The sequence below is a fragment of the Arachis ipaensis genome, chromosome B8 (assembly GCF_059453495.1).
Source record: "Arachis ipaensis isolate K30076 ecotype BB chromosome B8, ASM5945349v1, whole genome shotgun sequence".
NCBI classification, from domain to species: Eukaryota; Viridiplantae; Streptophyta; class Magnoliopsida; order Fabales; family Fabaceae; genus Arachis; species Arachis ipaensis.
The window spans coordinates 13,615,140-13,632,178 of NC_142443.1; the positions used below are offsets into that span (position 1 = coordinate 13,615,140).

Below are 17,039 nucleotides of genomic sequence, written 5' to 3' on the forward strand. Positions count from 1 at the left end.
ATACACTGTACTTTCCACCTATAACGAGTCAACTTATTTGATTATTCAAAAATACTATTTGTAAGTTTAATTTATTTTTAATATATATATATATATATTTTAATATATATTTCGTATTAATAATTAATTTTAATAACTAATTTTAGTATATACATAATATAGTCATTAATTATTTATTTTTTTAAATAAAAAATATTACGGGATTAATATTAGTCAATTTTTTAGTTAATATTTTATTTTTAAATTATTAAAATAAAGTATTGGCTAAAATTAATAATTTTTAATGGTTATATAATATTACTTTTTATAAATTACACTAGAATTAATGAATTCTAATAATTAATTTAAATTAATCGAATAGTTAATTTATATGTCCGATTAATCAAGATTTTTAAATTAATTTTAAATGTATGATGAATTAATCTTTAATACGTTGGATCGAGAAAAACGGTGAAAAAAATTGAGTTGCTAGTGGGGGTGATAATTTAATTAAAAGAAATGCAATAAAAAAGTTTAAGGGAAAATTAAATTATAGGACCAATGAAAATGACTTTATGCAGCGTATATACGATGTTGATAGAACATTAGCACATGATATGTGAAAAAAAAAAATAAACAAAGCTTATTATTCTTTGATATCTTCTATACTTACTTTTAATTCTGTTTATCGGATCGCCACGTAAAAACCTCACTTTCCGGCATAGTATAATGGAAGAGTCACATCCTATGTTGCCTTTTGTTGGACATAAAATATAATATATAAGGAAAAAAAAATTGAATCCTATACAGAAAATTACTTATTTATTTATTTTATTTCATTTAAGATAAAAAAAAATTTATGTATTATTATTATTTTTATATAAAATTGTTAATTAAAAATTATTAAATAATTTAATATATTTAATTAAATTATTATTTAACTATTCTCAATTTATATAAAACTAACTGCATTTGAGTGTTTCCGATCCCTTGATTCAAATATTGGAAACCTCATGTTAGTGCGTAGAACCCAATTAGCTAATCAATATGCGAAATCTGATCAATTATCTTCAATTTTAAATAATGTCCAGAAAAAAAAAAGTTCAGGTCGCTTGACTTTATGAAATAATAAATGACACCACCTTTTGATATTTCACAAAATTTTTAGGGCTTGATCTTATCTACGTCCAACAACTAGCTCTTAGGTTAAATCATCTTCCGTAGTATAACATAAGGACAACATCATAAGATATCTGCAACAAATTAACAATAAAATTAAGCTAAATTCTAACAACTCACAACTCATGATTCAAACCATTTTTATCATTTTTTTGTTCAAAAATAACCTCACAGTATCTCACTGCTAAGTAAACAGAGCTCAAAACTTAATTTTTCCCCAATTTTAATTACTTTAGAAGGCTTCTTAAAATGAAAAAAAAAAAAAAAAAAAAAAAAAAAAAAAAAAACTATACACTAACCAAAGAAACAAGTCCCTCTCATAAAAATACATGCAATGGAATTAGCACAAACAGACGATGTCACCACAATGTGAGCTGTTCGTGTCATTATACCGTCACGTCGGCGTTGGTCCTCCGATCCGTCACGGTGTCTCTAGTTGGCGATTTTCTGGTACCAAGTGTGGTGTGTAATTGTTTATGTGAATGGAGGTGATGCATGGAAAATCCTCTTCATATGAGGCCGTTAGAGTGGACTGCACCATTTTTGGAGCAAGCAAAATATATGCATTTTGCTAATTGTTCAGTAAATTAGCGTTTATTTTGAGGTACTGAGACAAAGACTGAGAGACTGAGATTCAGTATTGTGTTTGTTGGTTCAAAGACTGATACTAAAATTTTTGTCTCTGTCTCTAAAATTTCAGTATTTCAGTATTTCTAAAAAGTAGAGACACAGGGACTGAAATTTTTAAAGATAGAAACTAAAACTTTAAAACATTTTATACCTAAAATACTTTCATTTCAATTAATTAATTTCAATTTTACCTTTTGTGCAAATTAAATTAGAGTTTCATTCTTGTTTTAATTCTTGTCTCCCATTTTACATCAAACAGAATATTGAGATTTATTTTAATCTCTGTCTCTCAACCTCATTCTTTTCATTTTTATCTCTCCACCAAACATTATGTAAGGTATCTATCATAAACAAAACAAATTGAACAGTTAACACTACAATTAAAATTGTACTGTCAGTTAACAAAAAAATTAAAATATTTAACGGAATAAATAGAGAGAAGTCGACATGTCAATTTTGATTTTGTTTTGCTAATCACTTATTATGAACTTAGTCAACTTACCAACTTTGAATTTAAAATAAAGAGGTTGAAATTTGAAAATGCCTTTAGTTGGATCAGGCCAGGACACTAATAAGTTTTGGAATTTTCAAGTGTGCCGTCGTATCGATGTTTTAGTGATTTTTAACCGTTGATCTTAATTATAAAAAATATATATAATATATAATTAAGATCAACGGTTAAAAATTACTGATACATCGGTACAACAGTACACTTAAAAATCTTTCATAAATTTTTTCCAACAATTTAATTATACATTTGATCCTTGAGAGAAATAATATAACATTACTAATTTTAGTAAGATAAAACTTTCTATTAGTCATAGCAAAATCATATATATATATATATATATATGGACTCATAATTATTCCTATCAACAAGTGGTGGCTTACTTGATAACAAGGGGCTAAATATAATAATGAGGATTGTTAGTTAAGGAGCTAATAAATTTTGTGATTTATAGTCATCAAGTAGTTATCAATAATATTTTTAATGGTGTGAAATTTTATCTAATAGTATAAAATTACTTATTTTTTTATTAGTTATATGCTGACCAAAATTTAATAAAATTGTTGGCTCCTAAACTTTTTCTATATCAATATAGCTATGATAATATTAGAGTAAAATACTATGTACTCTCAGTATTTTGATATGAAATAATTGTTAGTATTAAAAATGCAAATACAACATTACTTTATTCTTGTTCAAAAAGTAGCCCAAAACAATATATAATAAGAATAGAGTTTTCATCTAAATAAAGTTGTCCCCTTTTTTGTCTTTCTAAAAATATACTAATTTCTTTCACACTAAGGTATGGTCTGCTGCTATAGCTAATCTATCCTAGCCGTGGATTAGTTCTTTAGGGAACTATTTCTAAAGGGAATATACTTTAGAACCAATATATTCTAATAAATACAGTTTGTAATTCATGATGTTAGTACCACCTAATAATAGGACTAACTCTATAGTGTTACTACCGAAAATTAAAGGGTTTAGTTAATAGTATTTTAAGAACATATATTAAAGTCGTTATAAGTAAGAGTTTTTAAGTTTTTTATTTTAATAAAGAATTTAATTTTCGTATTTTTATGCGTAAATTTAATCTCATAATATTATATTAGTAAAAATAATTATTTTTATATTTATATGAATAATTATTTAAAAAATAAATATAATTAGACAATTATATAAACTAATTTATATTTACAGTATATTAAAATTAAAATTAAACTCTTTGATAAATATATTAAAAACCTATATTTTGTAAAAAAAAAAATTTCAATTATTCATTTAAATTTTTAACATATATCCCCACGCACAGAACGTATTAGTGAAACCCTTATTATAAAATGTTCAGAGTCATTTAGACTTAATTCCACAATTAAATGACCTTGCACCGCCCTCTACTTAAAGATGAAGCTAACCTAAATGTTGGGAACTTCAATTAATAACCTTGTGAATTATGAATTTATGAACAAGCTAAGCACTTATATTAGTATTAACAGAATCAGAAATCAAATCATATTACTAGCAACAATAAAAAGTAACTTACATGCATATCTCTTGAACATTTTAGGCGGTTTATTTTTTTTTTATTGTTAACCAGATTATAAAAAAATGCAAGACTTGACTCTTGAAGATTATTTAAATATACTTCTTTAGCTTTAGTGTATGGCCGAGAGACATATAAGATATTATAATTTAGAATATTATAATTCAACCTATATGAGAAGACCTCATCATAACTTCTCTACGGATCTTGTCTTTAAAATTAAAAAGTGTGAGAACATTTACTATTAAACCAATATGAGATAATCTTCTTCCTTTTCTTTTAAAGAAAAAGTCTTTGCGATAGTTTTAGGATTTAAACTTTAAGACTTAAGATCTAAGAAGTTTAATTTTAAAATATTAAAAATAAGATAATTATTTTATATATTTTTATTGATTTAAATTTATAAGATAAGTAATTTTATAATATGAGATTAGATTTTTTATGATTAAAAAATTTAAAATTTAATTCATATTATCACAAAAAAAATTACTTATATACAATTACATTTTAAAAAAAGTTTTTGTATAAGAAATATATTAAAGATATAATTATTTTTATAATTTTTTATTATTTGAAATATTTAGGATAAATAATTTTATGATAAAATTATATATATTTTTTATAAGAGAGAGGATACAAATTAAATAGGGAAAGAAACAAACCTCTAGCTAAACCACCTTAGCTTGGCCTTTGATGTAGTAACCATCATAATATGAATACTGGGAATGACAATTTGTAGCATATAGGCTTGCAGATATACTAACTAGAGGATATTATACGAAGGAAATAAAGGAAAGGTATTTGTTACTGTGTTTAAAAGATATTGTTTAATTGTTAAAATAGGTTAAATAATTAACTTTAAATTTAAAAATATAAAAATTAAAAAATTTTAAATATTTTAAAATTATAAAAATTAATTTAGATAAAAGTTAGACACTAAATAAAAGGTACTATAGAATTAACCTAAAAAATATGTATCTAATTATTCATTATACTTTATTATATCGAGACTCAATAATTTATGGATGGCGTCCTTAAATTTTAATGTATTATTAATTTTAACCATCAATTCTTTATTTATCTTTATATCTTTATAGTGTCAAATAATCAACATATTTAAAAACAACTTACACATTCAACATTTTCTTAATTTTTTGTTTCAATTGATATTATCAAGTGTGATCTTAATAAATATATAATTATAAATTACACTTTACAATAATAAATGATAAATAATTAAAAAGATTTATTTTCGATAGTCATTAATCTACTTTTTCATAATAAGGTCTTCAATGACGATATAAATTTATTATTAAATTATCTTTTTAAAAAATTTAAACTAATAAAAAAAATACATTAATTATTATATTTTTAATATGATCTTTCGCGTAATAAATTTTTTTGAGATTGCGTTTACATAAGCCTTTTTTTCCTTTTTGTATGTTTTATGTTAATTTTTTTTTTCTCTTTTGATGTCAATAAAAATTGAATTCTAAACATTTTAATCATAAAAATTTTGATATTATATTTTAAATTCACTTTTTTAAAAGTTTAAGTTAAAATAAAGAGATATGACTATATCTTTGACATTACGACAAAAATTATTTTTAGTGACAATAATACAATAGTCACTATTTCTCTTATTTAATTTATGATTTTGTAGTAATTATATATTTGTCTTTTTACTATATATTACTATATATTGTAATACCAATTATTAGGGCAATTTACGCATCTAAATTGTTTGACCCTCAATATTACGTAAATACATTGTTTCCAAATTTAATACGCAAATGCATTGTTTCACTATTTTATGTAAACCGCTACTGGCAGTAGCGGTTTACAGGTGTGCATAAACTGCTACAACCAGCCGCGGTTTATGTGTGTGAGTGTGTGAGTGTAAACCGCTGCTGCCAGCAGCGGTTTACGTGCGTGTGTGTGAGTGTAAACCGCTACTGGCAGTAGCGGTTTACGTGCATGTGTGTGTGAGTGTAAACCGCTACTGGCAGTAGCGGTTTACGTGTATGTGTGTATACTATTTAAATAATATTATAAATAAAAAATTTAATTTATCATTTCACAATATAATTTAAAAAATATAAATATGCATGTAATAAATTTTTTATTTGTATTTATTATTAAAATGAGATTAAATAGCAAATCAAAGAGTGAGTACTCACAGAGTACTAAAATATATAAACTAAGACTAAATTTTTTTTTATCTTCATCCCTTCTAAAACTCATGAATGATAAAATAATTTATTTTTAGTAAAAAATTCACTAAAGCATACACTTTTTTTTTTAAAATTACTTTATTTTTTATCCATATAAATCATATGATTGCAAAAAATATATACTCCGTTTTGTTTCTCTCAATTTTTTTGTAACTTAATTTAGCGATTTCTGTGTTCCTCTAGCGGTTTACGTTGATTAGAAAAAATGTTTGTTTATGCTAAATTAAGTTACAAAAAAATTGAGAGAAAGAAAACGGAGTATATATTTTTTGCAATCATATGATTTATATGGATAAAAAATGAAGTAATTTTTAAAGAAAAAAGTGTATGCTTTAGTGAATTTTTTACTAAAAATAAATTATTTTATCATTCATGAGTTTTAGAAAGGATGAAGATAAAAAAAAAATTTAGTCTTAGTTTATATATTTTAGTACTCTGTGGGTACTCACTCTTTGATTTGCTATTTAATCTCATTTTAATAATAAATACAAATAAAAAATTATTACATGCATATTTATATTTTTTATTTTATTCATCAAAATTATGATGCTATCACTATTATTTATCTAATTAATCAACTGTAAAATATAAATAATTTTTATTTTTTGGTATAAGACAACAAAGTTGCACAAATAAAAAAATCATTTAGCTAGAACCTCAAATGCAAATCAGCAGCAAAGAACACAACCCATTTTCCAAACTCTCCAATCTCCTTTGTATGGTTGATATAAATAAAAGAGAATGAAGTGATTTTTAAAGAGTAAAATATATAATTTAGTAAATTTTTGGCTAAAAATAAATTATTTTATTATTTATAAATTTTAAAAGAGATGAGAATAAAAAAAATTAGTCTTGCTTTATATAATTCAATACTTTGAAGACTGTATTTTTTTATTTGTAATTTGGTCTCACTTCTAATAATAAATACAAATAAAAAATTTATTACATGCATATTTATATTTTTTAAATTATATTGTAAAATGATAAATTAAATTTTTTATTTATAATATTATTTAAATAGTATACACACATACACGTAAACCGCTACTGGCAGTAGCGGTTTACACTCACACACACGTAAACCGCTACTGCCAATAGCGGTTTACACTCACATACACATGCACGTAAACCGCTGCTGGACTCACACACTCACACACATAAACCGCGGCTGGTTGTAGCGGTTTATGCACATCTGTAAACCGCTACTGCCAGTAGCGGTTTACATAAAATAGTGAAACAATGCATTTGCGTATTAAATTTGGAAACAATGTATTTGCGTAATATTGGGGGTCAAACAATTTAGATGCGTAAATTGCCCCAATTATTATTACCGTCACAAAAATTATTTTATTTTTTATTTTTAATTCTAATTTCTTTAAATTAAATAGTCACATAAATTATCATTATTGCCACTAATTTTCATTATAAATTTTTATCTGATCTTCCTAAATCAAATTGATTGAGAAAGAAAAAGGAAAAGAGAAATTGTTCATGTTTCCATCCTCACTTGCCTCCATTATTGTAATCGAGAAACCCACTTTCGTCCATCGCCGACCATTCTCAATATTAGCAGCAGTGACATGATTTCTCAGCCATAGAATAATAGGCCTAACCTTTTGCAACATTTCCATTCAATCCTTTTGAAAGAAAATGGTAGTTTATGCCAATCAAATTATTTTATATATTTCGTTCTGTTAGCTAAATATGGTTTTCTACTGTTAATAATCATGGCCTGAATGCTTTCATCATTGATACTTAATTGTACAGGTGGAAGAATATAGAGGATGCAAGATTTTGGAACTTATAACTATAGAAGTGATTTTATTCTATTTTATTGTAGGACTTTGTCGAGAATATTGTTAGTTATGAAAAGCGTAATGAAAACACTATATGGCATAGTTTAATATTTTTTGTGTTTGGTAAACGAAAATATTTGGTAATAAAAAAATATTTGCTAAAAATTACAAGAATTTATCTTATTTAATATTTATTAAATATTGTAACATTTAATGAATATTAAATAAGACAAATTTTAACTGTATTTTTGTTTCTCTAGTATTATTGGAATTTATTGGTTTTGACATCAGTTAGCTATCAATATTTAAAAGTATGAGATATATAAAGTATGTTTTCGAATTACTAAACTAAAGAAATTGAGTTAATAGTTAAGTGATGGTCAAAAACAATAAATTTTAATAATTCCTTAACATTTTTCATATTTTATTTTATAGTAGTTAATTTTAGTATATTTATATTATGTAAAATAATATATAATTATTATTGATAAAAATAATTTTAAAATTAAAAAAATAGATTGTTACCTCTAAATTGAAAGAAATGACTATATAATAAAATTAAGAAGTGTCTTAAGCTATTAGAGGCAATAACATTAATAATAAAAAGGAATAACATTACAATTTAGAATTAATTTTAGTGATTATATAAATTATAAAAAAAATAGCACTAAAAGTTATATATCTTTTATGATCTTTAAAAAGGTTTTTATGATGATTATTATAATTGCCATTAAAAATTTGAGAGACAAAATATAAGAAAATTAATTAACGATAAATATATTAGCGACTATTTTCTATCACTAAAAGTAAAATAAATTGCTAACATTCATCAGGTTACCATTCAATATTGAAAATGTTCGGATGTCTTATTTGTTTACTATGCTTAGCATCTTTTAGATATTCTGGTTAATGTTATCTTGGTTAAATTAATGAACAGTAGTGTGTTTTGAGTAGAGATCACAGATAAATGAGATAATATCCTATCCTCTTTAAAATAAAGGGTAAATTATCCTCGTGATATATAAAGTGATTAGACTTAACTGAAACTCATGCTTTACCAACAATTACATCATTATTAAAAGTTAAAGCAAAACGTAGTGCATCGGTTGATGATGATTCCAACTGTGAAGTCAAACTAAAATTTAAGTCACTTCGGTTACTTGGTTTCATACTAATGGATCGCGGTAGAATGTAAATAAGAGAACATCAACACAACGCTATTATGGTAGTTGCTACTCTCATCATGACCGCAATTTATCAAACGATTCTGAGTTCCCCAAGTGGACTCACTCAGGGCGGTAGTGACAATGGTCCAAATAGTAATAATTTTGTAAACGCTACTTCATCCCTCAATTTTACTGCAGTAGAAAAATCTGTCTTGTCAGACAATATTTTTGGTACTATGTGTAAAGATTTTAAAAAATGTAATGATATTGTTATCAAATTTTAAGAGAAACATAGCGTCAATTGAAAAGAAAAGAGAAGATAACGTGAATCTTGAAACTCTGATGGAAAGATAATTTATGATAATCACTGTATATGTCACGAGGAATAATTTACCTTTTATTTTAAAGAGGGTATAGTAGACTTCACCATAATATAGATATTACACTAGTAAACTTTTTAACATTTATTATTAATTTGTGATTCCAAGTTTTCCGGAAAGATAACAAAAGATAAATTTTTTATGGTTCAAGTTTACAAATATAAATGTTGAATTGATCTCTGTAGCATCATGCATAGTTTAATTAGTACCTTAATTAATCCATATATTGACTTTTCTTTTGATCCACGAACCAGTAGCAAACATGCACTTAATACATAATTCATACGCTATTACATTACTTTACACTTATCAAATTATCTCTTAATTGATAGGGCCTTTCTCTAACTAAATATTCAACTAACTAAATTCCACTATTATTAAAAAAAAATAAGAAAAGTTTAAAGGTGAGTAGAATTTATTATTTTTGTCCAATATTTTTTAGTTATTAATCTAATTACTTTAATTTAACATATATTTTTATCTAATAAGACTAAGAGTTGGTTAGGTTTAATTTTGAAGAAACATATGGTGATATGGCACATGCCCTAGCACATGGATTAGTTCTTTTCTGAAATTCTTGATTAATATTCCTTAATCGTCCCATTATTAAAGATGAAATTATATATGTTATTATTTCACGTGCTGCTCACTGGACAAAATCGGAAAATCATGGCATAAGCTTACGTGGAGCCACACACCCTTTATCATTACTTTAGAATTTAGATTGTCAATCAGGTTGTTAAAGGCCAAAATTAAAGTTGATCAACGTTTCCGTCCAAATCTAATAAACGCAGCACGCCGCCGCCACCTGCATTATGTATCAAATCTTGTCCTGAATTCTTAATCATTATTCTCACCTATCATCTTAATTCTGACCCTTAAGTATTGGAGGGGATAGTTAAGCTCATTACAGAGGAGGCCAAGGAGTTTATTGCTACCAAGGTTTTGAGAATTGAATCTGTCAATGATGTGATAGAGTGATTAGTTTAATAGTTTAGTAGTTCAATCGATATTTAATTAAATATAAATATATTATTAAAAATTTAATATATAATTTTAAGTGTTTATATTTAATTATTTTTAAACTAATAAAATTTAAAATTATATAATTTCACACAATAAAATTGTTCATAATTTATCATTAAAATTTATAAGTAAGTTTAAATATCAAAATTTATAACTAAAAAAAATTAAAATGCACATCAACTATCAATAAAATTATTCTAAAAAATTTAATAAAATATCACAATCATTAAAATTAAAATTTAACAAAGCAGGGAAGAGTCAATAATAAAATTACTCTACAATCATTAAAATTAACCATCAATAAATTTATTGTAGCTTTATAAAAATTAATGAAACAAAAAAATAACAAAAGAAGCAGCAATTAGATCTATTTTATTCAGTAACAAAATTAATTAATAAAGTTATTCAAATTAAAATTATCATTATTTTTTATAATTGCAGCAATTAAAATCCAGAATAAAAAAATATAATAATCCAAAATTATTATAATGAATAAAATAAAAAAATAAACTTATATATATATATATATATATATATATATATATATATGGGGGAGAGGTGGCCGAGTGGTTCAAAGCATAGCATTGGAACTGCTATGTAGGCTGTTTGTTTACCGAGGGTTCGAATTCTTCTCTCTTCGTTAATTCATCAATCTGCAATATCTCAAATGCCAACGGATACCATTATTCTAACTTTAGTTGCTATGAATTTTCAATTTTAATTTTTTTGGTAATATAAAATGCAAAATACTAGAAAAAATGGACAGGAAATGCATAGAGTTGAACATAGTAGAATAAGAAATTAAAAGATTTCGTTGAAATTGTTCGTTTGGAAATTTTCGGAAAAGCTAATCATAGGTTCTTCTCCCCATCGGAACAATAGGGCCGTTATACTCATTACTAAACTTGTTGAAGAAATCAAATAGAACCAAGATAGATTTTGTATAATGATATAAGTTGTAAGCAGTTCTTATTATCTCGGCCTAAAACCTCGCCAATTGATGTTTACGGCGCTTCCTCTATCAGTTGGATCTTTTATCCATAGAAAAAAGTATCTAGACATATCTCTATTTCTTCATTTTTTTTATTCTATGAAGTTTTTTTTTATCAGCTTCACAAACCCCCTGTGGGGCTAATAGTTTTCATTTCCCATCCCATGGGAAACCCTTTTCGCTCCGCTTAGCCCTATCCCCCTCCCAGGGTACTGAAACCATTAAAAGAACGCCCAATAACTTATTGGGCACTGTACGAAGTATTTGAAATACAGGAAAGAAATACCATTCCGGCAATAGATTCCTGACGTATACGAAGGAGTGCGATTCGTTCGATAAATTCCTACATCTCTATCTATTTCTGAGATGTTTGGATTTTTCAAAACTCCATGGACATGCAGAAGAGAAATGCTATTCCCACTCGGACCAAGACATAGGAAGGGCGTAGTAAGCGATGAAATGCTTCGGGGAGTTGAAAATAAGCGTATATCCGGAGATTCCCGAATAGGTCAACCTTTCGAACTGCTGCTGAATCCACGGGCAGGCAAGAGACAACCTAATCAACTGAAACATCTTAGTAGCCAGAGGAAAAGAAAGCAAAAGCGATTCCCATAGTAGCGCGAGCGAAATGGGAGCAGCCTAAACCGTGAAAACAGGGTTGTGGGATACACTATTATAGTAGCTGAAACTGCGGATTCTCCAGCTACATTACAATATCTCGCTCTGTATACGGGAGCAGCTCTGGCTGAATTTTTTATGTACCGCGAACACCACACTTTAATTATTTATGACGATCCCTCCAAACAAGCCCAGTCTTATCGCCAAATGTCTCTTCTATTAAAACGACCACAGGTCGCGAAGCTTATCTGGGAGATGTTTTTTATTTGCATTCACGTCTTTTGGAAAGAGCCGCTAAATATATAAGCGTTTGAGCTACACCTTATACATGCATACATAAAAAATATATGTTATCATGGTATTAGAAATTTTAATATTTTATAGTTAAAAGATTTAGAATTTTAATATTTGTTGATGATCTCTAAAAATAATTCAGATACATAAAAAAAAATTATGTAAATTTTACACAAATCTAAAAAGTTAAAAATATTAAAAATATAATTATTTATGTATTTTTTTAATCTGTATAAATTTTTTAGAAAAAATAATTCCATCACATAGGATTAATAACTGAATTCCGGATGAAAGACAAATAATGGTCCATGCAATTCTTGCGCGCTGCGCCTACAAAGACTCGTAATACCCTCTTGAACCCTAAACCTCTTGTAGAGTGCATTAATTTAAGAGAGGGAACTTTTTATATGAAATAATCAAGAGTATATCTTTCGGGGTGGTCCAAATTCTTCTTTTGATATAATTAAGGTTTTTAATATTATTGATTTCTACGTCTGTTATACTGCTTCAAAAGCATTTAATTAATCAATATGGAAATAAAGGCCGGAGAGAAGGGAAAATCTTAATTAAATGGCTACTTCTAGTGTGTCCATTACTAAAACAGTGTAATAACTAATAACAATTAAGTTCTTTTTTAAGTAAAAAATTAACGAGATTATATTTAAGTTGATCTCTGAATTTGTAGGTGAGTTTGAAGTTTTTAAAGTTTTAATTGTTTTTATTTAATTCTCATCATGATTTTTGTTAATTCTTGAAATAATTTTTAATGTACAAATTTTAACAGATTCATGAACAGTTGAATACCCCACTAGATTCTATAAAATAATGTTATTTTAATTTTGACACTTAAATAATCCAAAAACAACACTGTAAATAGTGTTTATTGAAACTTCAATTAATTTACCTAACAAAATAAGTGATACAACGTCATTTTTGAACTATTTAAATACCAAAACTAAAACTGTATCTTTGCAGGTTCAGCGTGGTTCGACTGTCTATATCAGCGCTTTATTAACGTTTTTATACTGAAAATTATGTGAGGCATATTTACAAAGTTTGAAGAATATATAGAGGCAATTAAAATTTTAAGGACTAAATTGAAACGTATAAATTCAAAGGCCAAATTGAATATTTATTCAAAATATTATCTGACATTTAGATGCTTTTTTCGTTTTGATAGGATATTATTTGGATGTTAATCCTGTTTAATTTATTTACAGAGCTAAGAAAGAAATATAATATGATAATTAATATGAGTAGACATATAAATAAGGCCATGGATTCCTTACTCTCACATTTTTGTGGGAGTATATTAACCTGTATCAAAATAATTATAAAATATACCATTTTTTTTAAAATTTATTAATTATATTTTGACCCCTCAAATTATTGGTTTTTAACTTTTTTTTTCTTTCTTTCTTTTTTGGGTACGAGAAACTGAAGAGAATAGAGTTCTTGGAGAGCATCAACCAGATTGAAGCAATTTCCTTCTCTAACTCTGCCCTCACTCTCCTCTCCCTTTAGAGTTTGGAAAACCTTAACTCTGCCCTCCCCTTTCTTTTTGATTTCAGATACAGAGGCATTCAGAGAAGAGAAGCAGCTAAGGTTTCCATCCAACTTCAATCCCTGCCATTCTCATTCTCTTCCTCTGCAGCAAATTTCCTACGCCTGCTTCCGCCGCCGCGACCTGCTTTCGCCGCCGCCGCCGCGCCCTGCTTCTGTATGTTCTCCAGTTTTTCGGCTGCATAGCAAATGCTTTGCTGATAATCTGTTTCCCTGTCTCCTTACTTTTGCAGCCTTCCCCAATTAAATCTTGGTGATTAATTTGCTTTAGAGAGTAGACTCGATTATTGTGTTTGATTTTTCTCTGCCTACTATTGATAGGTACGCATATTCAGAGGAAGTGGGAGAAGAATCAGATGATGAAGAAGCTCAGTCTTTAACAAAGGGAAAGCATGAAGGTCAAGGTGGTGAACTAAGTATGGTCAAGCAAGAAAAGAATGTCGGAAGGGACGCACACTTGGATGTAGATAACGAGTCAGAGGAGGAGGAGGAGGACAAACGGGAATAAGCTCTTAATAGGTCTCTTTTAGCACACTTGTCCTTCTTTCTCATTTGGATTTTTCGTCTTACACTTGTGCCAGAAGTCCACAACCCGTCAGAAAGAGGCGTTGTAAAATTTTGTTCATTTGTACTGGTATACAACAGATTCATTTGTTTAGAGGAATACTAGTCTTTTTATATCTTTTTTTATTTTGGGGTCATGTGTATGTAATTAATGTGTAACATGCATTTGCAAATGCTGATGATCAAAATTCATTGTGTTCTTTATTCCCCCCACAATTTTTGGACGTGGAATCTCCTTGATTTTTGGATCAAGTCTCTAAAGTAGTATTTTATTGTTATATTTTAATCTCTTTTGTCCATTCTCTCATTTCTGGATTCTTTTTCTTCTAATGTTTCATGTATTCAGTCTTTATTGGAGCTTGATCATTATTTGTATCCCAGATAAAGCTGATGAATCAGGGCCAATCATACTTCATCTGGATTCTTTGAGTCTTCACTCTAGCATATCACTATTTGATAACATCAAAAGGTTAGGATGAAGTAGCACTTGATTTATTGTATACCATATATGTAACATATCTAGTTCATTTCTGCTCTGGTTATTAGTTCTTAAACATATCACAGCTTCCATATCTTATGACTTCACTACCATTCTATGTTACAAGTAGGTATTTTTCTTATGTTCTTGTAACTTGTAAGCATATATAATAAGATTAAATATACAGATGTGTCCATATATGCAGTTAGAGAGCCTTTGATATTTTAGTTTTGCCCTTTTGCTGAATGACTTTTGGTATTTAAAAAGATAGAAGACACACTGCTTTTATATCATGGATGTCTGTAAATTATCCTATTATGGATAAATTTTATATTGTTGTGTTGATCAAAATGGGAATTGGCAGTTTATGAGTTAGTTGGCATTGGCAGTTATAAGGGAATTGTGGATGAAGCTTGTTAAAGGAACACCTAGAGACAATTAGATCCTCTTCATTTTTTCAGTTTTGAGTAATTGCTAATATATTCAACTTTCTCCTTTTTGTTTTGCAAATTCCAGCCAAAGGAATACATGCAAATTGCGGAAAAAGCAGCATTATTTATTAAGAAAGAACTTCACAATGTTGAAACCTAAAGGCTGAACCATAGTTTCAGAAATTCTCCATCTAAAGCACCTGGTTTCTTGGATGATTATGCTTTTCTGATCTCTAGATTACTGGATCTCTATGAGTTTGGTGGTGGAATCAACTGGCTTCAATGGGCAATTGAATTGCAAGGTACTCAGGTAAAGATTGATATCTGAATCTGAAAGAAATTTTACGGTGCTTTGCCAGACATCGAGTTCCTCCTGAGATGTGTTACTTGCAGGATGCTTTGTTTCTTGATGGGGATGGAGGTGGATATTTCAATAATACTGGAGAAGATATATCAGTTCTTCTCCGTGTGAAAGAAGACCATGATGGGGCAGAACCCTCTGGAAACTCGGTGTCAGCTATAAATCTTATTAGGTTGGCTTCCATGCTTGCTGAAAGTAAGGCTGAGCACTATAAGCGAAATGCAGAGCACCTTCTGGTTTGTAAACTGCCACCTCTTTCCTCCTAGAAAACTTGTTTTCTTCTTTGTACAAGTTCCCAAGGGTGGAAAGTGATTATCACTTGGTAGTTGTCTAAGATTCCCCTTTACATGGTAGTGCAGGCTGTTTTTGAGAAAAGATTGAAAGCGTTGCCTATGGCGGTGCCCCTCATGTGTTGTGCAGCAGATATGCTGCGTGTACCTTCCAGAAAGCAAGTGGTTGTGGTTGGAGAAAGGAATTCTGAGAAATTTGAAAGAATGCTTGCAGCAGCACATGCATCATATGATCCAAACAAAACGGTGAATATATTTAACTCCTTTATTGAGTTGATACTGCATATTTCTTTTTGGTTGTCATCAATAACATCTGTGCGGATGTTGGTTGTAGGTTCTTCATATAGATCCCAACAACAAAGAAGAAATGGAATTTTGGGAATAGAATAACAGCAACATTGCTCTGATTACGAAAAATAAGCATGCAGCAAACAAGGTTGTAGCTCTTGTATGCCAAAACTTCACTTGTAGTCCGCCTGTGACTGATCAATCCTCACTTGATGCTTTACTATACAAAAAATCGTCCTCTTCATCAACATGAGATATCGGTTCTCACAAGTGGATGTTAGCTAAAGCTTAGAAGCCATATTATACACAACTTGTTGGTTCTGACTACTGTGTCAAATATTTTCTTCAGTGATATAGAGATTATGCTTGTCTTTTTACTCTCTATGCCAGCATTATCTTTCAAATTTGATATAGAATGATGAAAATATGTATATTTTTATAGTTAAAGGTTGAATAAAATAGTTATATATTAAGTTTGGTTTAGTTAAATAAGTTTGTACCTCAGTTTCCTGGGTGAACTAGCACAATAAAATCACCATGGATTAGTTATATATTGTATTCATCATACTTAGCAATAATTAGTTACGGGAATATATAGGTTATGAATAATTTATGTTAACCGATAAAGTAAAGGAAATTAGTAATATAGAATTGTAATATGAAGAAGGATAAATTAGTGTAAAAACAAATGATACATAGCTTAGTACTTTGTCTTTCAAA

The 17,039-nt window shown here is 27.9% G+C and overlaps 1 protein-coding gene across 1 annotated transcript; it reads left to right on the top strand.

The window, feature by feature from the left end:
- The first annotated feature begins 15,631 nt into the window (after positions 1-15,631).
- LOC107610517 (uncharacterized) lies at positions 15,632-16,416 on the top strand. Its single transcript, XM_021108884.2, has 4 exons — positions 15,632-15,682; positions 15,774-15,977; positions 16,101-16,277; positions 16,366-16,416. Exons 1-4 carry the CDS (start codon positions 15,632-15,634, stop codon positions 16,414-16,416), a joined length of 483 nt encoding a protein of 160 aa, XP_020964543.1.
- Positions 16,417-17,039: the final 623 nt, after the last annotated feature.

What these genes read in the sequence shown, in the direction of transcription:
- LOC107610517 (XM_021108884.2), top strand. Translation starts at nt 15,632, where the DNA reads ATGAGTTTGGTGGTGGAATCAACTGGCTTCAATGGGCAATTGAATTGC. An exon ending in ATGGGCAATTGAATTGCAAG is followed by an intron (nt 15,683 to 15,773) that starts GTACTCAGGTAA and finishes TGTTACTTGCAG; the next exon opens with GATGCTTTGTTTCTTGATGG. An exon ending in GAAATGCAGAGCACCTTCTG is followed by an intron (nt 15,978 to 16,100) that starts GTTTGTAAACTG and finishes ATGGTAGTGCAG; the next exon opens with GCTGTTTTTGAGAAAAGATT.